Below are 26,784 nucleotides of genomic sequence, written 5' to 3'. Positions count from 1 at the left end.
ATAAATGTAAATATTATCATATAAGATCTTGTTTGATTTGTTTCGATGTATATTTTTAAAATATCAAATTTCTATAATTTTTACTAATAGAGAATTAAATATATTCGTAATCAAAAGTATGTATTGACATACATACAATGGTTCAAGAGTTCTTATATTTTAGTACGGAGGTATGTCGCAAAAAAGAAGTGAATGACTAAGATGTAACAAGAGATAAATTTGACTTCAGAGGATTTCTTCCTCTTGTAAAAAAATATGGAGATTGGAGCATTCAAATTGTGCATCGTAAAAGTCACACTGGACTACCAACAAGAAGTAGCAAGAGTGATAGATACTTGGGTTTTTGTTTTACGATTGTTTAATTTTTGATCGAAGCATATGAAAAGTCATTTGTTGTAGCCTCTAGGTGAGTTTCAGTTACTTCGAAAAAAATTAATTTCTATAATTGTGTGTGGAAAATATCTTGTTAGCCAAAAAAATCACATCAAGTTAATTTTAATTACACTTTTTTTTTTACCGCAAATAGCTTATCCTATTTCATTCACAATAATAGACTGAATACATGTTAGAATATCAATAAAAACATAAAAACTAACTAAATATGGAGTCACCTTAGCTAGACTATAAGCAATATTTCGTCTTCGATAAACTTAACACGAGAATTCACAAAAAAGTTGTAGCTAACAAGTGTTGACAATCATTTATAATAGTTCCAAGTTCAGACACATAATTCTTCTTGTTAAGAAGTCTCACATCGGTTGTGAGATGACCTGAATATGTATTTATAAATTAGAGGCAATCCTCAACGTACAAGCCGGTTTTGTAGGGAAAGGATCATGTATTTATAAATTAAAATGGTATTAGAGCCTTTCCATGATCCGCTGAGCCACTTGTTATCAGGTTTCCACTATCGGAACACCCACCGTTTATATCCACGCACGAAGCCCAATAGTGTTGGGCGTGAGAGAGTGTGTATGTTAAGAAGTCTCACATCGATTGCGAGATGACCTGAATGTGTGTTTATAAGTAAGAAGCAATCTTCACCTTATAATAAGCCGGTTTGTAGGGTTGAGGTAAGTCCAACTCTCAATTCTTAACTAGTCACGCCTCCTCACCCAGCTCTATCAGCAGGCCCTTTCTTTTGCAATACTTAATAAGGTCTCTAATAGCCAAATTCTTATTAAAGCAACATTCTCTACCATAGAATTCGGTCTTCGGGGTCAGCCCGGCCCCATCGGCTTCTATGAAGAATGCGACGCAAAGGAGACTCGAGGGCTGAGGTCATCATGTTGGAAGGTCTTCTTCCAAGGATGAAGCTTGACTCGGGTAGGGACTGCTAAGTCCGCAACTTTGGTTTGGAAATCTTTAGAGGTGCCAGATAATCTTCACCGTACAAGTCAATTTTATAGGGTTGAATTATGTTTAACTCTTGATTTTAAGACTTCTTTACTATAGAATCCACCACTAGTTTGCTGTCCATTTTAAAATTCATATCAACCAGTTGTAACTCTGCAACCCAACTAAGCATTATCAACAATCTCATTGCTTCACCTTGTGTCTCATTTGTATGAAAATGTTGTTCCTAATTCCTTATTATATTTATTATGAAGTCCAATTCAATATTAACTATTGGTTTGTTAATAATATCTCTATTACACAAAGAAGTAAATAATATAAGAGAAAAATGATTAAGAGTAATATAAAAAATATAAATATTAGTAAAAAAAAAAAATTGATTTTTTTGATGTGTAAAAAGTAAAAATAAAAACATAATCAAAAAGAATGGAGTAAGTACCAAAACAAAACAAAGAACAATAATAGAACATCAATAATAGAGGTGAAAAGTTGACCATCCAAAAACACATAATTTACCATCATTTTTAACTTTTCCACATGACCTATAGCTACAACTACAAAACCAAACTCTAATTAAAATGAAAAGCAAAAGGTATTAATAAAAAAACAAAAAGAAGAGAAAAGTTGTTAATTGATGATTCATTGCAATTTGGTACAGTGACAGTGCTGAGTGTGTTGTTCTATGAGAAAATCATCTTCCTTTCCTTTTCTTACCTTTTTTCACTGTGTCACTCCACTGAGTCCATTCATTTGCAGACCAAATAAAAGCACAAATGTGACGTAGAAAAAAGTGACAGACAAACAACAAATAATATTTCCTCTGTCTTCAGATAAATATTTTGTTTACACCAAAAAAATATAGATATAATAGTATATATTAACTATTTTTTTTGTCAAGTAGCCTAATGACTGAAAAATTCACCCTTAAAGTGAATAAGTGAGATGACCGGAGTTCGAACCCCAACCTCTATATATATAATGTGATGTCCTACCAATTGAGTTAGGCTCACGATCCTGTGTATTAACTATTTTATTTTAGAAGAAAACTTACTAGTAGATTGCTTTGTGTACTTTTGGTAAGGTTCCTAATATAGTTATTCATAATCTCCTCATAGTTAATTTTTAATTTTTTTTGTTTATTATAACTACAAAAAGTGAGTTTAAGCTTTTAAATTAAAAATCATACAAAAATCACTTTAAACAAACAATACACCTACATTACCTGGAGTTACTCACATCTCACATATTAATGACATCAGAATATTAAAAATTCATTGGGAATACAATGCATATTACACATTTAATAGATTGGTCGTTTTGCGATTGTGTACATTTAATAGACTACTTATAGTTCCAATATTTTTTCAGAGAATATCAAAGTTCGTATTAAATGAACTGAAATCCATACTAATTAAAATATTCAAAATCTCACTAAAATCCATACTAATTGGAAATTAAAATCTCATCGATGTATTACTATTTCTCATTATCCTTTCATATCCCAAGAAAACATTTCATTTAATAAAAGTTGGTGTTTTCTCCTCCTCGTGGTGTCATCTTGTCCCGAGATTGAAAAAGATAATATTTGTGAGTCTACATAAATTAGGTTAAGCGGAAAGAGAAAAGAAATGTATTGAGAAGGGTTGATGAAAGAGAAATATTTGATAAGAGAATGGTCGATAAGAGAAAGTAGAAAATAAAGTGCATTGTTATTGAGATTTGAGAAGAAGAGAGAATTTGATAACTTAATTTAAATGACTTTGAAATATGATAAGCTTTGAAAAAAAGAAGAGAGGAAAACATTAGGAATTTGAAGAAGAAAAATGTACACAAAGTAAATTTGACCTATCAAGATTCAATTACCAATACATGTAATTATGGATAAGTTTTAGTTGCCCCATTCTCACTCAGTCACTCAGTAAGAAAAATAGTTGTATTAACATACGTCCTAATAACATACGTAAAATTTTTAAAAATAGTAACTATTTATTTATTATAAAAGTTAAAATTTAAACTTTTAAGAAATTGAATTCACACTTCATCAATCGTTAGTTGGTTCAGTGGCGATTAACGCTGAACTTGATAAGAAGGACAACGATTCGATCCCCGCAACTATGATCGGGAAGGGACTAAAATCACTTGATGTCAGAACTGATCCCGAACCAAATTAAACTGGTAGTGAAAGAAAAAAAAAATGAATTCACACTCCACGGATAGAATTTCCATATTTCCTAAGAAAGAAAAATAAACTTCAACTATAGTCATTTTTAATTCAGAGAGTAGTGATAAATAGTAATAATGAAATCAAACATATAGTTAGATGCTTAAATAAAACTCTATAAAGAAAAAGAAAAAGAAAAATAAAAACACATACACACACAAAGTTAGAGACAGAGAGAGACAATAAGCCTTAAAAATTTGGTCTTTTTCTTTTCTTTTCTTTGTTCATTCATCAAAAAGAGCAGAAAGGGACAAGATCCCCAAAAGCCGTGTCCATCTTCAGAGTCAATTTCATTGTCGTACGGTAATGTTTTTTTCAGTTTCATTCATCACTTTTTCTCTTTTTCACCTCTTCACTCAAATGGGGTTACTACTTTCTTACTTGGATCTGTTTCTCCTTTAATTTTGATTACAAAGTTTCAATCTTTTAGCTTTTTAGCTTGTTGGGTCGTTGAGTTTGAAGCCATTGAAGCATAAGAAGAAGAAAGATGTATCCTAGATTGATACACCCTCATGAAGGTATTGTTGTTGGACAAGATGATTTGCAAGGTGGTGGTGTCTCTAATCATAAGGGTGACCCTTGTCTTGTTTTGACTGCTGATCCAAAACCTCGTCTTCGTTGGACTCAAGACCTTCATGAACGTTTTGTTGATGCTGTTACTCAGCTTGGAGGTCCTAGTAGTAAGTCATTATTCTTCATTTCAATTTTCCTTTTTTTATTTTTTTATTACCATATTATATATATATATGCAATTTCCTTTTTATTTTTATTTTTTATTGTTATATTTTTTTTATGTGGTTTCTTTAATTGGAATGAAATTTGTTGAGTATCTGAATTGACTGTTTGTGATGTATTTGAATCCTTTATGAAGTTAGTTGTGGACTTGATTAGACAGTTAGCTCGTTTAATTTGGTTCATGAATCAAATAAGATGATTTTGAGCTGAAAATTTGAGACTTTGACTCGTTTGTTTCACGAAACAGTTCAGCTTTTGAGGGTTTGGTTAGGGGCTTTGTTTCTGTTTTGACTCAATTGTTTAGGTGTTATTTACGTTGTGAATAATCTCGTCCTATCGAATTAGTTTTGTTTATGAAGAGTAATCGCTCTTCCTAGTACTACATCTGATTCTTAATAGTATAAGAGAAAGTTTACTTTTTAGATACATTGAGTAACTAATGTATCTAAAAAGTAAGTTTTTTCTTATACTAAGGACTAGAGGGAGTAGAATTTATTGTAACAATGTAGGTGGAAAATTTTAAGTTCTAACCATACAGTTACTTTGTCAAAATATTTGAGGTGATTTTGATTATACTATGGACTTATCAATCATTTTTCAGTGGGTTTGATTGAGTTTGTCCACAAAATGAAAATCTGTTTTTAAAGTCTAACATTCGTTTGTTGATAACCTGAATATTCTCAATTCCACAACTGGCGTTAGATGTTTATGCGCAACTGTTGTGGCTGAAAGTTGACTGCATAGTACTTGTTGTACGAGTATAAAGTTTGACTATTTTCCTTTTTCACTGGATATTAATTGTTTGTTTGTTTCAGCTTCTGGGGTGAGTGCAAGCAGAAGAAGTAAACGTGCCGAGGAAAATCATTTTTATTTAATTAAAAAGTATCGTTAGGTTGTTATAGAGGAAATTTGATGCAATCATACAATGAAGTTGACATATTGATGAACATGTAGGGTATCGAACACACTTCTATAGCTGTTTTATTTTGGTGTTTAGATCTTGTATTTTATGTTTCTTCAATTGATTCGGTAAAGGTGTTAAACTGCCGCCATTTTGTTTGTGTCCTTTTGAAAGGGAAATTTCATTTTTCCCCATTAGTTTGGAGGTCATCCTTATATAGCGGAACCTTGTCTTATAGTTGGATGTTGGAACATAGTTTAACTGTCGTGTTAAGTGTCATACTTAAAGAAAAGTGGTTTTAAAGGTGACAGTCTCATGTCTTAATGTCACATTTAATGATGTGTTCATGTTTTTAAGGGCATTGCAGTGCCCTTTGGGTTAGATTTTTGGATATTTAAAAGGTTAAATTTGTAAAATAGTTAATTTTAATTTTTTTTCTTTGTTTGTCTATTGTATAATAATCACTTTTGAAATAATGAAATAATTGACGAGTTACCTTTTGGAAATCAATGTTAAAATAAACACTCTTGTAGACTTCTATTTAGGAAACAAAACAAGGGATGCCAAATCAATTCTTTTCGCATGAAGATACATTGAGATTTTATGATGTTTGATATATTAATACACATTCAGTGCTACCTAGTACTAAAAGATTCCGATAATCTCTAACTTGGATTGCGTATTTCAGCTTATTTACTGGTACTACAGTACAAATTCTTGTGAGTCTATTTGGGAGAGTTGATGAAAACAACTTATGACACGTTCATAAGCTGTTTTATATTTTGTTGTATAAATAGCCTATACATAAGCACTTATATGATAAGCGTTTATGCTATAAGCACTTAATTAAGTTGTTTATCCAAAAAAGGACCTAACAAAGCTAATCTTTCATGAATTCATGAGCTGTCAAAGTTGACATTATTTTGGCTCAATATATTGAGGCTTCAATGTCTGTTGAGGTTTATAAATGATACCTAGCGTGACCTGTTTGCAAAGTAGCTACTATAGCCTACTCTTTTTATATCGAGTTTCAGTTGAAATCATAATGTTTAGATTATCATTGATATTCGATACAATTTTCTGACTAGCTTATGTATATTATCTGCAGAAGCTACACCAAAAGCAATCATGCGGACCATGAATGTCAAGGGTTTGACTCTATTTCATTTAAAGAGTCATCTTCAGGTTTGTTCAATTCCTTAACTAATACTATATAACCAATTTTAAGGTATGCAATGAAAGTTAAACTTTTCCTTGCTGCATTGCAGAAATACAGACTCGGTAAGCAATCCGGAAAAGATATAGGGGAGGGATGCAAAGATGGTATGATTGCCACTCCCCTCTATAGATTTTCTAGTTACGATCCTCTCATTTCAGTTTCTTTTGCATTTCCTTGTCCTCGTAGAAACGGTTATCTAAAATTTTAATTCCGCATGAAGTATGAATCAATGCCATAATAATACAGTAGCAACTTAGATTATATTTACGATTAGGTACCATATTAATGAAAAGTAGATAACTAAGTTAATTTGTGATTTATACACTAATCACTCTTTGAATTTGTACAATTCATTATGGATAACTGTTCCTGAATTGGAAGAAAGCTTGCCACGACTTGGTAAATTGTAGTTATACCGAAATTTTCTGGAATAGTTTTGGCTTGATTTGTTGAAAATTTATGTATGGTAGGGATGACAGGTTCCTATCTTTTAGAAAGCCCTAGCACTGATAACTCGTCTCCAAAGTTGCCTACTTCCGATACAAACGAGTAAGAAATTTCATTAATTCGTGCAAATAAATAAATTCATGTGGATGTCTCGATGGTTTTGAATTACCAAATTGAAGGAGTAATTAAATTTATGCCTAGGGGTTATGAAATCAAGGAGGCATTAAGAGCACAAATGGAGGTTCAAAGTAAACTACATTTGCAAGTCGAGGTAAATTTCATTTTCGTTGTTCAAGTTGTGTCTAGAATATGGATTAATGAATTTTCTATGACATTGTTTGGTAAGCTATTAGAATACATTTTCATATCAATTGTGATTGTAATAGGTTGCTTCTTGTTACTTTTATTTTGTGACATTATCAATATACTATCTTTGTCCCTTATATAAGATCCTTTTGTCATTTCCACATATATTAAGAAAAGTGGAAAGTAGATAGTATATTTAATGTATCTATTTTGCGTATGAGTTTTCCTAAAATATCGTTGTGTATAGATGTGTTAATCTGACTTCTCATCTCTCGAGACAAATTTGTAGTACTAATTTAAAAAACATTCACATTGTAGGCAGAGAAGCACTTGCAGATTCGCCAGGATGCGGAGCGAAGATACATGGCTATGCTTGAAAGAGCGTGCAAGATGTTGGCTGATCAATTTATCGGTGCTACGGTTATAGACACAGACAGCCAAAAGTTCCAAGGAATTGAAAATAAAGCACCAAGAGGTTCCTTGGTCGATCATCTTGGTTTTTACTCCTTGCCACCATCTACTGAGGTGGCTGGAGTAAATGTTCAGGAAGAAGAAATACCTCCAACTCTCCCACCTCAAAGAGCCGACTGTTCAACCGAAAGTTGTTTAACTTCGCACGAGAGCTCTGGAGGATTGACTTTAGAAGGAACTCCAAGTGCGGGAAAAAGGAGAATGCTCGGCATGGACTCAATGACAGCACCTTTGATTTGGAGTGAAGCTAAGATGAAAACTCAAGCCATCAATTTAGGTCAAGGTAATCATCCTCTTGGAATATCGAGGTATGGCGGCTTGTAAGCATGGAAGATTCTACTTGATGGTTCAATATCTCATAATATAGAGATACCATTGTGCTTCATTCCTTTTCATATCTTACCTCTAGTAAGTTAGTGAGGAACAAAGATGAGGAATCAATTTTATCCATTTTGTAAATTCAAACTACTCCATGGCTTTAAACATTGCATAAAACTAGCTTTGACTATACACAATGGTGTCTTTTAGTTATTTTATGGATATCTTAATTGGTTTTTGCATCATGCTGAATAATTAGTGACCTTCAAATATAAAAGTAGTGTGATTTTAGGTATAGTGGTTTTCTGGGTTGACATTGAGATCGGCAAAGTCATGATGACACCGTGATTTTGTGAAGCTCCAAAGTGCAGCTTTTTGTCAAAATCATAGTGGTTTGTCGTGATTCTAACAATTTCACGGTCAATCCAAACATGCACATAAACTCTTGATCATTTTAAGTAGCGTTGAAGACACGAAAGCCTATCTAATAGAATCATGAGCAACAACTTTTATTTCAACTAATCCCCCTTTATTTTTTGGTACATTTTCCACTAAACCCTTCATTTCTTAGTAATAACTAATTATGTTATAGCTTTTTATTTCAACTAAAAAGACATGAAAATCTGTAATGCATTTTATGGTAAATAGTAGGGGGATCAAATTAAGCATTTATTCAAATTTATATATATCATAATTTTTTAAAAAATAACTAGATATGGAATGGATAAGCATTATTTTGAACCATCAATATTTGGGTCACTTCTCACACTATATTAGAGATAGGAGATCCAATGAAAATAAAGTATTCTAGTTTGACTTAAAAATCAATACCTTTCCCTAAAAAAATGTTTTTCTAGCCAATTCATATGCTTTTAGGTGTGAATGGTGAATATAGGCCCATAATTGTTAAGTAGTGGTTGCTTGACTTTCTTTTTGATGTTTTTTTCTTTTACTATATTTGATGTTTTTAAGATTTTTAATGAGATATTTAGTACCAAATTGCACATGTTGTAATCAATAGTCTTGGCATATATGAGTCAAAAAAGAAAAATAAATTTGCAACTCAAATTTCAATATATATCAATTTCTGCCATTGGTTGTATGATGCTAATAACAGGTGGATTATGACAAGAACTTAGTTGACAGCCAGCAATACTCATATTTTGCTAGATTTTTTTAATTGAGAAAATTTATTATCACATAAACAATAGGAATTGTCATGAAAAAGATTGATTGACATGTGTTACCAATGTGGATGTTATTTTCAAAATGGACCATTTTATAACCAATGTGATATATTTAGTAGCAAGACAATATTAAAATTAGTATGTTCAAATAATGCATATTTTTGTGACATGTGGAGGGCCATTATTCATTTGGTTTTGTGTTAGCCAAATGGTCTTTTGGCACTAATAGTTTTTTTAATTGATATCATTAATCAATGGCATTTGACATTCTCAACAACTACATGTATTTCTTAAAAAATACTATACTAATACATTTTTTAAACTTAGAGGTGTATTTTGAGATGACAATTTATTTAAAAGTGTATGACATAAAGTTTATGGTTTGTCAAAATGTATATATTCAAAATCATGTTAGTAGTGGATAGAGAAAATACCTCTCTTTTCTTTCTTGTTGGCACCATCTTCCTGAATCATAGTTTATGAAATTTTTATGCATAGTGATTAATTTCCGTTGAAAAACTTGTGAGATACATAAAATGAGTTATTTTCTTCCAACAATTTATTTTTTCATACATAAATAAAGATCGAACTCATGACCATTTATAGATCCAAATTTCTTACCACTTGAACAAATTCATTGTCAGAACCTGTTACCTCATAAGTCTATTTAATGGGTCCTATTTTTTCCTCAATATATCAAATGATCCCAATAAAATAGAAACCATAATTATATAATACTAACAAAACCACATGAAAAAGAAAACATTATATAGAATCCAAGGAGAAAACAATGCTAATAATTTACCAAGTCAAAATTTGTATTTCTTGTCTCAAGTTGGACTATTACATCTACAATGAATTCAACTCCTAAGATAAAATGTTAGTATATCTTGTGATACACAAAATTGCACACCATTTGCATAAGTTATTTGAGGGATTAGTCTCAAGATTACTCCAAATCAAAATCTTCCACCCTAAAAAATTTGAATACTATGATTAGAGGAAACTATCATATCATTACAGGAGTATATCCTAATGCCTCCACTTCCACTTTTTCCTGTTTTTTTTCCTTTCTCTGCAAATCCTTTTCTTCTTTTTCTCTTCTTACTTGTTTCCTTTAATAATCCTTTCTCTGCTAGCATTTTCAGTTTCTGTTTTTTCCGCTCTTTCGCTTTCTCATCAAAACCATCATCAATCATCTTCATTTCTGCAACATTCTTAGCACTAAAAACCTACAATGCATCAAAGTAAAGAAGCCTAAATTAAAATCTAATACATAATTCAACCATTAGATTGAAAAGCTACACCTATAAAACATACCTTTTTCATCAGAGAAAGCACCTCAGTTTCTTTATATTCAATCTTTTCAAGATTCTTTTCAATAAGGCCCTCTATTTTACCAATGAGATCAATATCATTCTGCAAAAGAGGAAATCAGTGCAAAACAAATATCAGAATCCTTTAATGATCTCATTTAATATATGAAACGCCATCGTCACAATTGAAACAATCCAAACAATGGCTCTGCAAGCAAAAGCATGATCACATGAAAATATATGAATACCTTTATGTTACCACTAACAACAAAGTTTGAATTGCCTTGTTGATAAAGCTATGCTTACCTGCGTGACAAGGCTCAAAGCGAGTCCCCCTCTACCTGCTCTTGCAGTACGACCTACACGATGGATATAATCTTGTGGAAGCCTACAGGTAAATAGTTGAAATCCATTTCATCAAATGCTTATAAAGTAAACGAATAAAATAGTGAAATCGGAAAAGAAAAGTAGTGACCTCGGAACATCATAATTGATAACAAGGTCAACTGTAGGAATATCCAAACCACGGCCGGCAACATCAGTTGCTAGTAATATAGGAACCTTTCCTGATTTAAATTCATAAAGTGCTTCGAGCCTCTGAGCCCGTGATCTGAATGAATATAGAGCTGCAGCGTCTTGATCAAGCACTTGTAACATTAAATTTAAACGATGACAGTCTCTGCAGTTTCGGAACTGTTATTGTTTGTTTGTGAATTGGGTTTTGGCATGTCGCGAACAAAACAAAAATTGGTTATGAAAAAATTAAATACATCAGCTAGAAAATACCTGCATGTGTTGACAAATACAATGGCAGATCGAATACCCATTTCTTTCGTTTTAGACAAGATGTATAACAAATATACGTCCTTCACATTTTTAGGGATGAATATAACTTGTTGAGTAAGCTTTTCGACTGTTTTAAACCCTTCATAAGCCTGAAATGCATACAGCTTATCTTGGTAACGCGTACACAACTTTTGCAGATTACTCGTTGTGGTTGCAGAAAAGAACAGGTTTTGCCGGTTTTCTGGTAAGCACTGAAAGATAAATTTCAATTCCTCCTGAAAACCAACATCTAGGAGTCGGTCTGCTTCATCCAAGACAAGAAACTGCAAAAGCAAGTGTCAAGTACAGCTTAATCACTATAATGTTTACAAAGCAATGCATTTAATGGCCTGATTAGATTAGCTTATTTATTGGCATAAGCATTTTGGAGACTATTTGGGATAGTTTATGGAAACAGTTTGTAACATACTTTTGAGTTGTTTTCAGCTTATTTCCATAAACTCTTTAGGATAGAGTATGAAAACAATTTATAGTTTATATGCAATCAGTTAACCCATTTTTTTATTTTGTCATAGAAATAGTTTATATATAAGCACTTATATGATAAGTGATATTGCTATAAGCATGTAATTAAGTTGTTTATCCAAACAGGACCTAAAATCAATTGCATTAGCACATTACAACAAGAACAAAAACTCAATCAATAAAACAAAACAAAATAATCACCAAATTCATCATGACCATTTACCTTAGTCCTAGAGAAAACACGAGCAATTTGATTATCCTCGAGCAAGACCTTGATCCTCCCAGGAGTAGCGATAACGATGTGAGGTCTGGCTAGCAACTCTTTAGCCTGTTCAACCGTATCTATGCGTCCTCCAACAACCACCGAAGTGCGGAGGTGGAACGAGGAACCAAGGGCACGAAACTGCTCATCTAGTTGAAATGCAAGCTCGTGCGTGGGCGTCAGCACCAGAGCAAAAACACCAAATGGATGCTCAGCAAGACGCTGGAGAATAGGAAGCGCGAACGCCACTGTTTTACCGCTACCAGTGTGGTCGATGCCAATTACATGACGGCCTTCCAGAACCTTGGGGATACAATGTTGCTGAACACGGCGAGGTTTCTGCATTTTAAGCTCATTGCAAGTCTTCACCGCCCATTCTGAAAGTCCGAGATCTGAGAAGGAAGCTGTGGCGGTATCTTTAGGGATGTTTTGAGGGATTGCAGTGTCTTTATGTTTATTGATATTTGAAGAAGGGTTTATGGAGGGTTTGCGAGATGGTTTGAAGAGTGGGAAATTTTCGTCCACCAGGTATTGTGGTTTCTCCATTACTTTTGTGGAGGTGTCAGCAGTGGCGGATCTTGCCCAAAATATTGAGGAGAGCGGCAAGTACTAAATAAAAAATTATAATTGAAATAAAAGTCATATATAACTTCATCAAAGATTCAAAACAACATCGAAACAAAATGATCGTATAATTCAAGTTCTGCCCTTCGTTCTTTTAACAGCTGTATCAGTCTTAAACAATGCACAAATCAATTGGTAATGCAAATTAAAGCAATTAAGCAGTAATCCAGTACATTAAACAACAGTTGATGATGCAAATTAAAACAGTGGAACAGTAATCCAATAAAGTATGCATACTTGAAAATCAATTACACCCTCAAAACATCCAATTACACCCAAATTTAATCAAAAATTAATTATAATGCCAAAATTGTCCTTGTTCATACCAAAAACTATGTAAACTGAATTTGTGAAGGTGTACCTAAACTAAGTTCGCGGAAGTATATACCTAAACTGAGTTCACGTATGTTTATGTAATCTGAGTTTGCACAAGTTTACGTATGTTTAGAAACTCAAATTTGACGTAAATTGAGTCTACCTAAGTGTACGTAACGTAAACTAAGTTCACGGAAGTGTATACAAAAACTAAGTTTGCATATGTTTATGTAAAATCCGTGTGCAAAAGTGTACGTAAATTATGTTTGTTTACATTACGTTTAGTAACTAGTTGTTAGAAATCATGGAAACATAGGGGATGAAGATCATAGATGTCAGCAAGGTATAAAGCATACGAGTATTCACGAGGAAAATACTCATAAGGATTAATATTGAATTGAATGAATATAGATTGATAAAAGAATGATGAAAATAGTACAATGGCAACTCTTATATAGAGCGGAGCAATCTTGGGGATTAACCAACTCTAACAAACTAATGGAAATTCGAACTAACTAATGAAAGCTGTAACTAACAAACTATATTCTTAACACTAGTAAATTGAGTTTGCGTAAGTGTAAGTATACTAAGTTATGTCAAGGTCATCATCTTATAACTTATAAGCATAACGTCCCGTGAGCTTAGCTCAATTGGCAGGTACGCTACATTATATATGCAGGGAGCCGGGATTCGAACCCCGGTTATCCCATTTAACCACCTTAAAGGATAGAATTTCTAGTTGAACAAAAAAAAAAGCATAACAAACAGAAACAGTAGAAGAAAACCAACGACCTGATGCATGATCATCAAAGTTCAATCAATCAATCTCGTTCACAAATGGAAACAAACCTGAAGGCTGAAGCTGAAGACGGAGAGGGAGACCGGAGACGGAGAGTCGAGAGCGAGACTGCCACGGTGAGGCAGATGCGAAGAGCGAAAGGGGTTCCCTAGAAAAATACGGCGGTGGCGGTTAATCACGACGGTAGATTGAAAGGATTTTATTTTGTATTTTTTTTTTAAACAAATTTTATTTTATATTTAAAAATTAAAAAAGAAAAGACCTTTTGATAAGTAATTTTTATTCGATTGGTTATTTTTTTTTTTCTTTCATAAACTGAAGTATTTTATGTGTGCAACCAGAGCTTTCAAAAAGGGCCGGACTATCGGGCCGGTCTATTAGCCCTATCCTTTTACACGGGTCAGACTTCATAAAGAAGGGGGCCGGACTTTATCGGGTCAGACTTTTTCATGGGCCGTCATGGGTCAGCCCACAGGCTTTTGGGCCAGCCCCTTAAAGAATTAAAAAAATTATTTAAAATTTTTTTATAATTTTTTTATTGTTATATTTTGGTCCTATTTTTATGTATAAATTCATATATAATTTTTTTTATTATTTTTATTGTTTTATTGTTATTATTTGTGTTTTGTTCCTATCTATAATCTGTTTTATTCCTATTTTTAATCATATTATTATTTATTTTTTGGTACAATTACAACGAAGGATATAAAACTTTGGAATATGGTTATTTTAAGCCTATCATCTTTTTATTGTATTTATTTTATATTCTTTCTGTATTTTTGTTTTTTTTTTTACTTAAATTACAATGGATGAATGAAAGATATAAAACTTGAAATTTTTTTTGGTAGTAATAATAATAAATTAATAATATGACAAAAAAATTTATTGGATTAGAATGAGATTATTTGTTGAAGATTTGTTTGTTTGTTTGATGAGGATAAAGAGGAAAATATTGTTGCTTGAGAGATTATGTGAGAAAATACAGGGATACGAATTACCTTCTTGAAGATTTAGTTGAGAAATATAACATAAATTTAGTAGAATATGTTTTTTTTTTCAAAAAAAAAATACTATGAAAATTAGTGGGTCAGCCCATCGGGCCATGTAGGTTTTTGCTTATCGGGTCGGGCTAAGCGGCCTGGGGCATGAAGTTAACGGCCCCTTTATTTGACCGGGCCCTTCAAGGCCGGGCCAGCCCCTTTGACAGCTCTATGTGCAACCCTAGAGACTAATTTCTTAGGTCTTGTGTGACTCAAATGAATGATAAATTATTATCCTTTTTATATTAATATATATTATAGGGTTAAATATTATGTTTTGTAAAAAAGTACACCATCCGTAACAATGTATAAGCAAAAATTATCTTTTTAAGTTCATTGTATATTCAATGTATCTGACCTATATTAGTAGGTCAGATACATTAATTATGTAATGAACCTAAAAAGATGATTTTTGCTTATATATTGTCACGGAGAGAGTATATTAAAATTGATATTTAGAGTAATCAAAACTTTTTGAGAGACTAAACATAAAATTTAGTATATTTATATTTAACCCTTAATTATAAATTTATATATATTACTGTATTTATTTATTAACTAAAGGTTAAATACGTATTTTAGTCCGGTATTTTAAGTTTAGTCCTATGAGTTAAATATATCCATCCTATAACAGAGAAATAAGGACTAAATGTAAAAAAAAATTAAAATAAACTTGAAATTCGTTAAATTTTAAGAACTAAAAATATATTTAATTTTAAATTTAAACAATATGCAAAGAATACCATTATAAATATTAATTATCTAAAATATAAATTAAAGAAGAGAAAGAAAATAAAAATTAACAATATTAGTTATTACTCCCTTCGGTCTTTTTTATAAGAAATTTTTGACTTTTCAGATTCATTCAATAATTAATGTATTTGATTTATATTATAGACCAAATACAATGAATTGTTTCTTATAAAAAAAAATTGGAGGAAGTAATATTTAGTAAAATTGAACTTGACTATGTTTCAAAGAGTCAAATATATTTATAACGGATCATGTTAACATATGTCCTAAGGATAATATGTTATTTGAGTCAACTAAAGATAATTGGAGTGACTATAAAAAGGTTTCACCCTATATTGTCCGGATGCGGGTACGGTACCGGTACCGGTACGTAGTACGTCATTTTTAGAAAAACTAAGGTATGGGTACGTCCCTATAATTTTTTTAAAAAAAATATATATCAAATAATAGAGTTATATTGTTAAAACAAATAATTAAACATAAAAAATATCACACCACACTTTAAATGTAATTTAAATTATTCGAAACATCAAAATATGAAATTATAAAACAATTAGCTCAAAAATAGTCAATTATTTCTCTCTTCATCATCACTAAAAAGAGTGACATCTAGTTAGGTTCACCCCGAAAAAGACTAGCAATTTCAAGAATATCAACTATATATTAAATAAATCTCATTCATCTCTACGAATATCCCACATTTTTGTTGCACTTTTATTATAAGTATTAATATTTTTTTTCTTGAGAGAAGACGAAGATTGATATGAATAAAAACTAGATCTTCATCTCTCTTTGAATTGAGTCTATTCCTTTTCAATGAATGAGTGAATAATTCCGGCGACTACTTTGTTATTGTTTTTTAGCAATAGTTGCTACTTTTATATTATAAACAAATAAAAAAACGTAAATCTTTCTATAAAAAAACTAATAATAAAAGAAAAAAGAGAAAAAAAAATTTGTTTCTTTGAATTGGTGTACCACACGCGTATCCATTGCAAAATAAAAATAAAAATTAGGTACGGCGTCGGTGCATACTGAGGGAATACCATAGCATACCGGTGCCCGGTATATACTCGGTACCGGTACTCGGTCTAAAATGGAGAATCCATGCAAAATAGGTTTCACCCTAGGTGGAATGCTATTTTAGATTGGTCATGCTAAAAATAAAAATATAAAGTATATAAGATCTAACAAAAAAGACGAAAGAAAAGGGGGTCTTTGCTCACTTCAATTAGTTTCAGTTTTTTTTTTGTTTTGTTTTGTAACTTGTAAGTGTGTTTATAACACACTTATGTTAGATTTTGTGTTCGAGGATTGCTGCAAATACTCGAATCAAAAAGAAGATGAAGAACATGAAAATTGATGACGATGATAGTGACCGCACATAAATCCCAAAGTGCGTGTGAACAAACTAAGTTTTTGGTTTGATTCGCTTCCACCAGTCTATACAAATTAGATGCAAATGGATTAATCGGGGAATCCCCTTAAGAATACTTGAAAACCTTGATATCAATTGCACACTGATATCAAACATGTCGATCAATGATTTTACAAAATAAAGTTCTTTCAATGACTCTCGTGCACTAGATAAATGACTTAGAAATATTTTAGACAGAATTTTGACTCATTAAACATGAATTTTGTTGTGTGCATTTTTTGGCTTAAGTGTCTCTATTTATAGAAAAACTCATACCACTATGTACCAAAAAAAATTCATACCTTATTCACAACAAAATTTAAGACTAAATTAAAAGGAACATTATTTCAACCAACCATTACATCTTTTCAAATATATTTTTGAAATTTCTCAATATCTTATGTGTTTATAAATCATAAGTATGGTGAACTCGTGAAAAATAATATAAATTCATGAGTATAGTATGAAACAATTGACTTTGTAATATGTAGCCTATTATGACATACTAAATTATTGTTTTTAAAAAAGTTTAGAACTATAAATTTTTTAAAAAATAAAAATATTTGATTGATAAGTTATTTAAAAGTCATCCCTTGAATTTCTAAAATCTCCCATCGAAACACACTCTAAAGGTATTTAAAGAGTGATTCATTCGATGTAAAAAAAATGCTAGAAGAAAGTACTATATATATTGTGGAGTGTATTGTTATCATTGTTTCATCCTAAATCTAGTACTATGAATTTTTAAATTCCATTGGTGAAAGGATCGGAATATTATGAAGAAGATTCCATCTTAGTTTGTTACTAGACGACATTGTTGTCATTTTCACTCCACAACCATAACTTTTATTAGATTAGATTAAGACTATTTAATCACAATTTGAGAGATTAATGATCATATATATCATATTGATATTCACAACATGTAAACATACACACCAATTAACAACGAAAACAAAAAAATAAAATAATCAATGGAAAGAAAGACAACATATATAACTCATTAACCTCACATAATTAAGGAGATTATATTGTTGAGTACAAACTTCTCAAACTTATCCAGGTATGCACTTTTCTCTACTCTCCAAACAATATTTTAATTCTCCTCACCCTTCTCCTTTTATTTAAATTTTATTTATTTCTTTTCCTTTTAACATTTTTAGTTGTTACTTATATATACAGTAGCTGATTAATCACCTTAATTATCTTAGTAAGGTTCTAGCATTAATATAGGAATTAATAGAAGAGATAATTAGTTATGTAAGAGATTTTCCATTTTTCCGTATTTAAAGTGTGTGAATCTAACTATTATTAGATTATTTGAGAAAAAATAAAATTTGAAAGATGGTTATCTTAATTAGGTCCAATTCCTTGTTTTGTTGTTTGATAATCTGTGCACGTATGTTTTATTCATTTTTGTTGTTTGATAATTTGCACATATGTTTTTTTCTATATATATATATATAAAAGGAATTGATCATCTCTATTTTTTCTCTCGTATTCTTTTGAATGTGATTAAAATTCTATACAAGGAAAAAAAATTGGAAAACTTATTTAGCGAGACTTTAACTGCATCGCAACTGAACTCTTAATTATTGGAGTTCTTTGTTCTAAAAACTAAAATGTTAATATAAAAAAAAAATCTTTCCACCAATTTTTTTATTGAAGAGTTGAAGAGTTACATATTTTTCAACTGAACGGAAATAATCCATTTTATAATAACATTAAGTGCTCAAAATTGAAAATCACTCGACATCAAATATCTAAGGCTAAATTATATTTTTGGCTTCCTAATTTTCACAAACTTTCAATTTTGCCCCTTTAATTTTTAAAATAGCATTTTTTTCCTTTAACTTTCACAAACTTGTGATTTTGTCCCCCTAACTTTAGTCCATTTTGCAAAAGGATGACTCATCACTAATTTTGACCAAGTTAACGCATATGTGGCAGTGACAAGTGACACACATGCCACATATGCTAACTTGGCATGCGAGTCATTGCCCACGTGGTAATAAAATGATGATGTCGCATACAGTCACTTGTCACATCACATTTGCATTGATACGGTCAAGAGGACTAAAATTGCAAATTTGTGAAAGTCAGAAGGCTAAAAATGTTATTTCGAACGTTAAATGGTCAAAATCACATGTTTGTGAAACGTTAAAACTTGCAATTTAGCCAATATATAAAAACTAAACTTTCATTGAAGTATACCTCACATATTCCCCGATGAAGATTAATTATCGCTAACGACGATGAAAACTTCATTCTAATATCGTGGTAATTAAAAAAGAATTTCAATGGAAAAAATATATAAAACAAAAAGAACGCTGGTTAGAAAATTACCACAAAAGGTATGAAAAAGTTTCTAATTTAGCAAAAAGTGGTATGAAAAAGGACAAAAGTTGAAGTCAATGATGAATTAAAACCAGAAAATTGGTCTTGACCCAAAAAAATGTAAAACAAGAAAAGTTGGTAAACGAAGAAAACTTTTAAATTTTTTGAATCTATGAGCGGAAGAATTTAGATAATTTGAAGTTGAACACCGAAGATGTAATAAAATTAGAGATGATTTTTATATTAGATAACCAATTTATTTGCAGCTTAAAATAAAAGCACTTATAATAAGTGTTAGAGTCTATTTAGGTTAACTTAATTTTGAGGTTATGTAAATATTTTTTTTTGTATTATTACATGTTTATCAAGATAGTTTATGAAAAAATAACTTATGAAGATATAATTTTTGTTAGTAAGAATTTATGAGTTAACATAAAAGTTTATTTATTTTTATAACCTATTTTTCATAAGTTTAAAAATATCTCAATCCAAATGACCCTTGTATAAACTTATATAAGTTTTTTTTTTTTACGTAAAACTTATATAAGCTATTAAACAAAAGATCTAATAAAATATTTTAGGGTAAATAGGGTTTTATCCCCCTGCAAAATAAGCCAATTTTGCATTACTCCCTGCAAAAAAAAAACTTGGGATTACCCCCTGCAATATGAAGATTATCTCTTTTTACCCCCTACTTGACAACTTGGCATAAAATCTTTATTTTTTATGAGGTGGCATGCATATGTGGCATTTATTTCATTTTTATTTTTTTAATTTGCACATGTCATTTTTATTATTAAATAAATTGGTGACAAATATTTAAAAAATTCCACTTAATTAGTTTTTAAAAAAATAAAAAATAAAAATAAAAAATGTTAATTCAAAAAGATATGTTAATCCATTGTTTCTAACGCAAAAAAAAAAAAAAAAAAAAAAACTCACAATCTTTTCCTGTAACATAACACAAATCTTTCTCATTCTCATTCTTTTTCTCAAAACCCAAAATTATTTTTTCTCTAACACAAACTCAGAATCCCAGAATCCTTTTTATCTAAAATAAAACCTAGAAATCCGCAGAATCACTCCGCCGAATTCATCGAAACAAATGATTGATGAAGAACAAAGGCAGGAACTAGGAACCGGATTTCCTATAAAGGCAGAAACTGGGTTTTTGAATTTATGGGTTAGGGATTGAATTGATGGGCTGAAGAATTGGGAAGAAGAATTATGTTTTTGGGTTAGGAAGAAATTGGGTTGTTGCAAAGGGATGAAGAATAGAAGAACAAAAGAAATTTATGATTATGTTTCTGGGTTTACCGAGATTGATTTTTGGAAGAAAAAAAATTGGGTTCTTTTTGGATTGTTGTTCTTGGTGGTGTTGATGATTTTGTTGATGTTGTTGTTGTTCTTGGTGGTGTTGATGTTGTTGTTCTTGTTGAATGACGAAAGTTATCGTGGTAGGGATGAAGGGGAAATTAGAAAAGAATTTATTATTATTTTTTTAATTTTTAGTTTATTTAATAATAAAAATGACATGTGCAAATTTAAAAAAATAATAAATAAATAAATGCCACATATGCATGCCACCTCATAAAAAATAAAGATTCTATGCCAAGTTGTCAAGCAGGGGGTAAAAAGAGAGAATCTTCATATTGCAGGGGATAATCCCAAGTTTTTTTTTTTTTGCAGGGGGTAATGCAAAATTTGCTTATTTTGCAGGGGGGTAAAACCCTATTTACCCAATATTTTATTTTGTTTGTATAAAATACAAAAATAGTATTCATTGCTAAAATACACCTTCACAAAAGGTGTTTATTGCTAAATATGTTTTTTTAAACGGTCTCACAAAACTTATGAAAGTAAATAAATTCAAATAAGTCAATTTAAATAGACTTTAATATTTTAAAAGGTCTTCATTTTATAGGAACCAAATATATATTTAACTCTAATATTTGTTAGGCTTAAATGCAGTTTTGTCCATCCTGATTTGATTAAATCGGAATTTTACCCCACTGTTTTAAAACGCGGACTTTTACCCCCGTTTTATAATTTTTTGGATTTTGCCCCCCTAAAATTCTGCTTTCGAGTCACAACTTCAAAGCTTCGCACACAACTCAATTTGGATCAATAATTCACCAAACATATACCGAAATGACCGTAATCGAGTTATATTTCCACAGAATCAAACCCCACTAAATTTGGAGTAACAAAGAGAGATTTATTACCGTTTTAGTGAAGGTATGTCTCCCAAAATTCTGCACAAAATCTGCTTTCGAGTCACAACTTCAAAGCTTCACACACAACTCAATTTTGATCAATAATTCACCAAACATATACCGAAATGACCGTAATCGAATTATATTTCCAGATAATCAAACCCCACTAAATTTGGAGATATAAAGAGAGATTAATTACCATTTTAGTGAAGGTATGTCCCCCAAAATTCGGCACAAAATCTGCTTTCGAGTCACAACTTCAAAACTTTGCACAGAATTTCATTTAGATCGATAATTCACCAAACTGGTACCGAAATGACCGCAATCGAGTTAGTTTTCCACAGAATCAAACTCCGCTAACGAAATGAAATTTTGTGCGAAGTTTTGAAGTTGTGACTCGAAAACATATTTTGGGCAGAATTTTGGGGGACATACCTTCACTAAAACGATAATTAATCTCTCTTTGTAACTCCAAATTTAGTGGGGTTTGATTCTCTGGAAAGATAATTCGATTACAGTCATTTCCGTATATGTTTGGTGAATTATTGAATCAAATTGAGTTGTGTGCGAAGCTTTGAAGTTGTGACTCGAAAACAGAATTTTAGGGGGGCAAAATCCAAAAAATTATAAAACAGGGGGTAAAAGTCTGTGTTTTAATACAGAGGGGTAAAATTCTGATTTAATCAAAATAGAGGGTAAAACTGTATTTAAGCTCTATTTGTTATTAAGTAATCTAGTCGTAAAATTTTACCTTTTAATCTAGTAGTAAATTTTCTTAGCTTTTTCCATAATATAAAAATAATAAAGAATTTTACATGATTTATTTATTTATTTATTATGGTATTTTACTCTTTCCGGTTACAATTCTAGTAAAAATTCATTTTTTTAGATTTTTTGAAAAAATAATGCATCTGATCTATATTATTAACTAAATACATTATTTTTTCAATGAATTAAAAAAATGAATTTTTACTTATAATTGTCATGATTTCTCTTAAATGAGACTAAATTTGCAGTTTGACCAAAAATAGAGAACTGCATTTAATTTACTATTTTTTTATGAAAAATTTGGTTCCTTTTTCCATGAACCCCAAAAGATAAAAAAGAATTTTGTTATTGGAGGGCATCAAATTCATACATCACTGTATAGGAAGAGAGAGATAGAGACATAGAAGACACAAAGAACACTACACAGCTCCGAAATTGAAGGGGGCCAGAATTTTGTACTCTTCTTTGGATTTCGTAGATCTCATCATTCTTTTCTCTTCTATTCTCATCTGGGTATCTCTCTCTCTCTCTCTCTCTCTCTCTCTCTCTCTCTCTCTCTCTCTATGTGTCTTTCAAGCTTGTAATTGTATATCTTTTCATATTTTTGGTGACCCTTTTGGCATATTTCATTGAAGCTTCAGCTCAATGATGCTACAATCTCACTTTCAGCTTAAAGTTTGAGTTTTTAAGCTTTTACTTCAATTTTCATGTTGCCCCTTTTTTTCTGAAGTTTTGTGCTTGTTGTTGAGAAATTGGGCATTCTTCATAGTTTGTTTCAAAGATGTGAACTTTTCACCAATTGATGTTATGGGGGGAGGTTTTGCTAGGTTATTTCTGTTGTGGGTCATGAATCCCAATTGATGCTAGTATTGTATTTTTGTAAAAATGAATAAATGTTAATTGATTGGTTTATGTTTATTGTAATTGTTTTAGCTATGATGAGTTTTATGGGGTTTTTCTTCCATGTTTGAAGCTATAAAGCACAAACACTCTTTGAATTAGGTGTGTTCTGTGTCGGACACACTATGGTATTGACACAACGCTGACACGTATAATTATATTGAACTATGATATTTTCTGCAAATTATTATCGGTGTCGATGTGTTAGTGTCTGTGTCCGTGTCCGTGTCCATGCCTCATAGATTTGAGGTTTACAAGCATTGATTTTTAGGGTGTTAGTGTTACCTGATATTTAGAGTTGTTAATGTGATGAAAAATTGAAATTTTAACTATGTTTCCCAATTCATTGATGTTAACCTATACAAGTGGTAGTTTAATTTTACATATACATAATATCTAGTGATATTAAGGAAAAAATCTTCTATTTTGATTTATAGTTTTCAACTCCATTTTTTAGGGTTTGTGGGGGTGGGGGAATGAAGGTTAGGTATAAAGATGGTAATTTAGTTATAGCAGTAGTTGGATGATACTCGAGTCCAAAATCCTTGATGGTGCTAGCTAGTCTATCATTATGTGTTTAGATAACATTTGGGATTGAATTCAGCTTTCGTTGGTTTGGCATTAAAATCATGTCATTTGCGTATTTTAATTGCTGAAAAAGAATGCAAAAATTCTATAAACGGAGCTTAGAAAACTAAATGCTATTCCATATGAGTTATGTATATGAATGCTTGTATATTTTACTTTCATAAAACGAAAATACGAGAATTTACCTAGTTTCTTAGACATGGAAACAGTGTGCCTATTCCATGAGGTTTGACTTTCTCCTAGAGAAAGAAAGATGCTTTAGATAGAGAAGACTTCTACTCTATTGTCTATTATTAAATACGAGCGATTGTGATATGCGTCATCTTATAATTATTTAGATTCCTGCATGATATTTGGTTTCACCGCTGTATACTTTTTCCTTCATACCCATGCTTCTGCACGGGGTCCACTAATACTGGTTTGCAAGTAAACTATGAATGCTAGACATTGCTGTTTGCAGAAAGTCATTGGTGTGCTATTCTATTAAATTTAGGTCAAATGGGCCATTGGATTTTCGAGGTGTTTGTTAATGTTTTTGTTAAGAGTATTAAATGACCCATTGTGCAGCTTTTTTTAACGCCGATTTAAAAAGTTGGTTGAGAGGGACTTGTATAGTGTAATTAAGTTTGAGATGCTTGTATTAATTTCCATATTACATTGTGTTAACTTTTTTATGTGTTGTCAGATAAATGACAAATGTATCATCCAACGAATGTTCCTGATTTGAGTTTAATCGGAAGCAATTCATTAGTTCATGGTCAGCACATAGATTCTGGTAGGAGCACAATGGATCCTGGTAATGGAGGAAACAGTCTTGCCAACAACTCTAATGTCAACTCAAAACAACGTTTACGCTGGACACATGAGCTACATGAACGCTTTGTTGATGCTGTAGCTCAACTTGGTGGGCCAGATCGTGAGTATATTTTCCCTCGAGATGTCTAATACTTTTGTTGGCTAGATATCTTAATGTTGGACTAAGATTTTATCAAAGCTGTAACATTCCTTATCATAAAAGTTTTTTAAATCTTTAACTATCATTTTCCCTAGGTGCCACACCCAAAGGTGTCCTCCGAGTTATGGGTGTACAAGGCTTAACCATTTACCATGTTAAGAGTCATTTGCAGGTAACGTGCACTTTAGGTACTCTTAACTTGATATCCATTACTCTCATTTTTTAACATGCTCATTGTACTTTCTTGTTGCATACAGAAATACCGACTAGCAAAATACTTGCCTGACTCCTCATCTGATGGTACGTCAATCTGATTTCCATTGTTTGACATGTTCATATATATGATATTTACGTCTTAGTGATTTGTTGTTCTTAGTCCATTAAAAGTATTAAACTTCGTTTTCACTTTGATTCCTCCTTTATTAAACTTGCTGATATCTTTTTAATTGTCAATAGAAGGGAAAAAGGCTGACAAGAAAGAAACGGGGGATATGCTTTCCAATCTAGATGGTTCATCGTGAGTATAGCTTCCATTTTTTGTTTCCGGTTATCATAATTATACAAGGAACCTTATTGATGATAAAACGTTTTGATGGTTTAGGCATTCAATGCCTAAAACCTGTTGATGGGAAAAAATCTATAACTTTTGCATTAAAGGATCTTGATTGTTTTAATGAGTTTCTGTTGGTATAATTAACTGAAGTTAAATGTCGGCACTGCAGGGGGATGCAGATTACTGAAGCACTAAAGCTTCAAATGGAGGTGCAGAAGCGACTTCATGAACAATTGGAGGTATATTTTCTTGTTGAACTGATATGACAACTATATTATATTGGTGATCAACTGTGATTTTTCAAAAGCTACAGAGTGGACCATATGTGAAATCACGGTGGACCACAGTGATTCTGGCGTATCCACCGTGATACCAAACATAGTAGCAGATTGTATTTTTTTTAATGCTTTCTACTGCATCTGATCATGTGAGATGAAATGATGATATTACTTTCTCTCAATTTATTCAGTTGAACAAATTAGTTTTATTATACGATCATTTTTCAAATATTCTTTATTTTGAATCAAGAAAAGGAAGAACAGAAAGAATGAAAGTATTTTAGTTAAGATGTAAAGTTTGTAACTGTTGTTTTTTTCAATGTGAAACAGGTGCAGAGACAGCTACAATTAAGGATAGAAGCTCAGGGAAAATATTTGAAAAAGATAATTGAAGAGCAACAGCGACTCAGCGGGGTTCTTTCACCCGGCTCTGGTGTTGCAGCACCAACTCCAGGAGATGTGTGCCAACAAGAACTCGACAATAAGACTGAGCCGGCAACCCCCGACCCAGAAAAAGCTGCTAAAGAACATGCACCAGCAAAGAGTCTTTCAGTTGAATCTTTCTCATCTCACCATGAACCGATGACACCGGATTCCGGTTGCCAAGTTGGTTCTCCTGCTGACAGTCCTAATGGAGAGAGATCAACTAAAAAGCAACGAGTAAGCGTGGAAGGAGGAGCGTATTCAAAATCAGATATGGTGCTTCCACATCAGATACTGGAGTCAAGCATGCCATCATACCAGCAACAGACCACTGTTTTCCTTACTCATGATCACTTTAATCCGTCTTTAGGTATGTCTACAAGAAGTGGTGAGGAATTCGACAAGCTTGGTGTCGGGAATATGTGATTTTGTGGTGTAATCTGCAGGATATGCACTATCTTAGTTTGTGTTATATGTATTACTCTTAGTTGATGGAAGAACTTGTTCTTCATAGATTTTCGAAGTTTAGTTTCAGTTAAATACTTGCCAAGTACACAGCCTTTAATTTGATTACTTTAGAGACCTGATTTGAATTGGGGTTAATAGAAAGGTTATTGTCATCTGCTCTCATTTTCTAAGCTGAATTTTGTGCCATCTTGGGCTACCAATTTAATGACTAAAATGTAACTTTTGTTAGGCCATCTGCTGAATGAGATTATGCAACTACTATTAGGAATTAATCACTTATTGGATTGCACATATAGTTTC

The 26,784-nt window shown here is 31.6% G+C and overlaps 3 protein-coding genes across 7 annotated transcripts; 2 read left to right on the top strand and 1 right to left on the bottom strand.

The window, feature by feature from the left end:
* The first annotated feature begins 3,709 nt into the window (after positions 1 to 3,709).
* On the top strand, positions 3,710 to 8,219 carry LOC123895504 (protein PHR1-LIKE 2-like). Of its 3 annotated transcripts, none has more exons than XM_045945874.1 (7): positions 3,710 to 3,880; positions 4,016 to 4,257; positions 6,322 to 6,398; positions 6,482 to 6,536; positions 6,903 to 6,981; positions 7,081 to 7,150; positions 7,504 to 8,219. In XM_045945874.1, exons 2-7 carry the CDS (start codon positions 4,065 to 4,067, stop codon positions 7,978 to 7,980), a joined length of 951 nt encoding a protein of 316 aa, XP_045801830.1. In that variant the 5' UTR covers positions 3,710 to 3,880; positions 4,016 to 4,064; the 3' UTR covers positions 7,981 to 8,219. The 3 variants fall into 3 exon arrangements, with proteins under 3 accessions (XP_045801830.1, XP_045801831.1, XP_045801829.1); XM_045945875.1 differs by having other exon boundaries at positions 3,718 to 3,880; positions 4,008 to 4,257; positions 6,482 to 6,494; XM_045945873.1 differs by having other exon boundaries at positions 3,718 to 3,880; positions 4,008 to 4,257.
* A 1,693-nt stretch (positions 8,220 to 9,912) lies between these two features.
* On the bottom strand, positions 9,913 to 14,029 carry LOC123895501 (DEAD-box ATP-dependent RNA helicase 36-like). 2 transcript variants are annotated; one of them, XM_045945869.1, is made up of 7 exons: positions 13,839 to 14,029; positions 12,012 to 12,659; positions 11,264 to 11,586; positions 10,953 to 11,156; positions 10,784 to 10,865; positions 10,482 to 10,580; positions 9,913 to 10,393 (listed from the first exon to the last, which is right to left on the bottom strand). In XM_045945869.1, exons 2-7 carry the CDS (start codon positions 12,594 to 12,596, stop codon positions 10,136 to 10,138), a joined length of 1,551 nt encoding a protein of 516 aa, XP_045801825.1. In that variant the 5' UTR covers positions 12,597 to 12,659; positions 13,839 to 14,029; the 3' UTR covers positions 9,913 to 10,135. The 2 variants fall into 2 exon arrangements, with proteins under 2 accessions (XP_045801825.1, XP_045801826.1); XM_045945870.1 differs by having other exon boundaries at positions 12,012 to 12,656; positions 13,839 to 13,999.
* Positions 14,030 to 17,712: 3,683 nt separating this feature from the next.
* LOC123895502 (myb family transcription factor PHL7) lies at positions 17,713 to 26,759 on the top strand. Of its 2 annotated transcripts, XM_045945871.1 has the most exons (8): positions 17,925 to 18,061; positions 22,649 to 22,832; positions 24,493 to 24,723; positions 24,858 to 24,934; positions 25,020 to 25,062; positions 25,219 to 25,279; positions 25,485 to 25,554; positions 25,924 to 26,759. In XM_045945871.1, the coding sequence occupies exons 3-8, from the start codon at positions 24,504 to 24,506 to the stop codon at positions 26,440 to 26,442; spliced, it is 990 nt and encodes a 329-aa protein (XP_045801827.1). In that variant the 5' UTR covers positions 17,925 to 18,061; positions 22,649 to 22,832; positions 24,493 to 24,503; the 3' UTR covers positions 26,443 to 26,759. The 2 variants fall into 2 exon arrangements, with proteins under 2 accessions (XP_045801828.1, XP_045801827.1); XM_045945872.1 differs by lacking the exon at positions 22,649 to 22,832 and having other exon boundaries at positions 17,713 to 18,061.
* Positions 26,760 to 26,784: the final 25 nt, after the last annotated feature.

This window comes from Trifolium pratense, linkage group LG7 (assembly GCF_020283565.1).
Source record: "Trifolium pratense cultivar HEN17-A07 linkage group LG7, ARS_RC_1.1, whole genome shotgun sequence".
In the NCBI taxonomy this organism is placed as follows: domain Eukaryota; kingdom Viridiplantae; phylum Streptophyta; class Magnoliopsida; order Fabales; family Fabaceae; genus Trifolium; species Trifolium pratense.
The sequence above is the reverse complement of the archived record's forward strand: the minus strand, read 5'-3'. Positions and strand labels throughout refer to the sequence as shown.

Coding starts and splice junctions, on each gene's coding strand:
- LOC123895504 (XM_045945874.1), top strand. CDS start 4,065: ATGTATCCTAGATTGATACACCCTCATGAAGGTATTGTTGTTGGACAA. Junction 6,399..6,481: donor ATTTAAAGAGTCATCTTCAG/GTTTGTTCAATT, acceptor GCTGCATTGCAG/AAATACAGACTCGGTAAGCA. Junction 6,537..6,902: donor AGGGGAGGGATGCAAAGATG/GTATGATTGCCA, acceptor TATGTATGGTAG/GGATGACAGGTTCCTATCTT.
- LOC123895501 (XM_045945869.1), bottom strand. CDS start 12,596: ATGGAGAAACCACAATACCTGGTGGACGAAAATTTCCCACTCTTCAAA. Junction 11,587..12,011: donor GTGTTTTCTCTAGGACTAAG/GTAAATGGTCAT, acceptor TTGCTTTTGCAG/TTTCTTGTCTTGGATGAAGC. Junction 10,866..10,952: donor ATCAATTATGATGTTCCGAG/GTCACTACTTTT, acceptor ATTTACCTGTAG/GCTTCCACAAGATTATATCC.
- LOC123895502 (XM_045945872.1), top strand. CDS start 24,504: ATGTATCATCCAACGAATGTTCCTGATTTGAGTTTAATCGGAAGCAAT. Junction 24,724..24,857: donor TCAACTTGGTGGGCCAGATC/GTGAGTATATTT, acceptor CATTTTCCCTAG/GTGCCACACCCAAAGGTGTC. Junction 24,935..25,019: donor ATGTTAAGAGTCATTTGCAG/GTAACGTGCACT, acceptor TGTTGCATACAG/AAATACCGACTAGCAAAATA.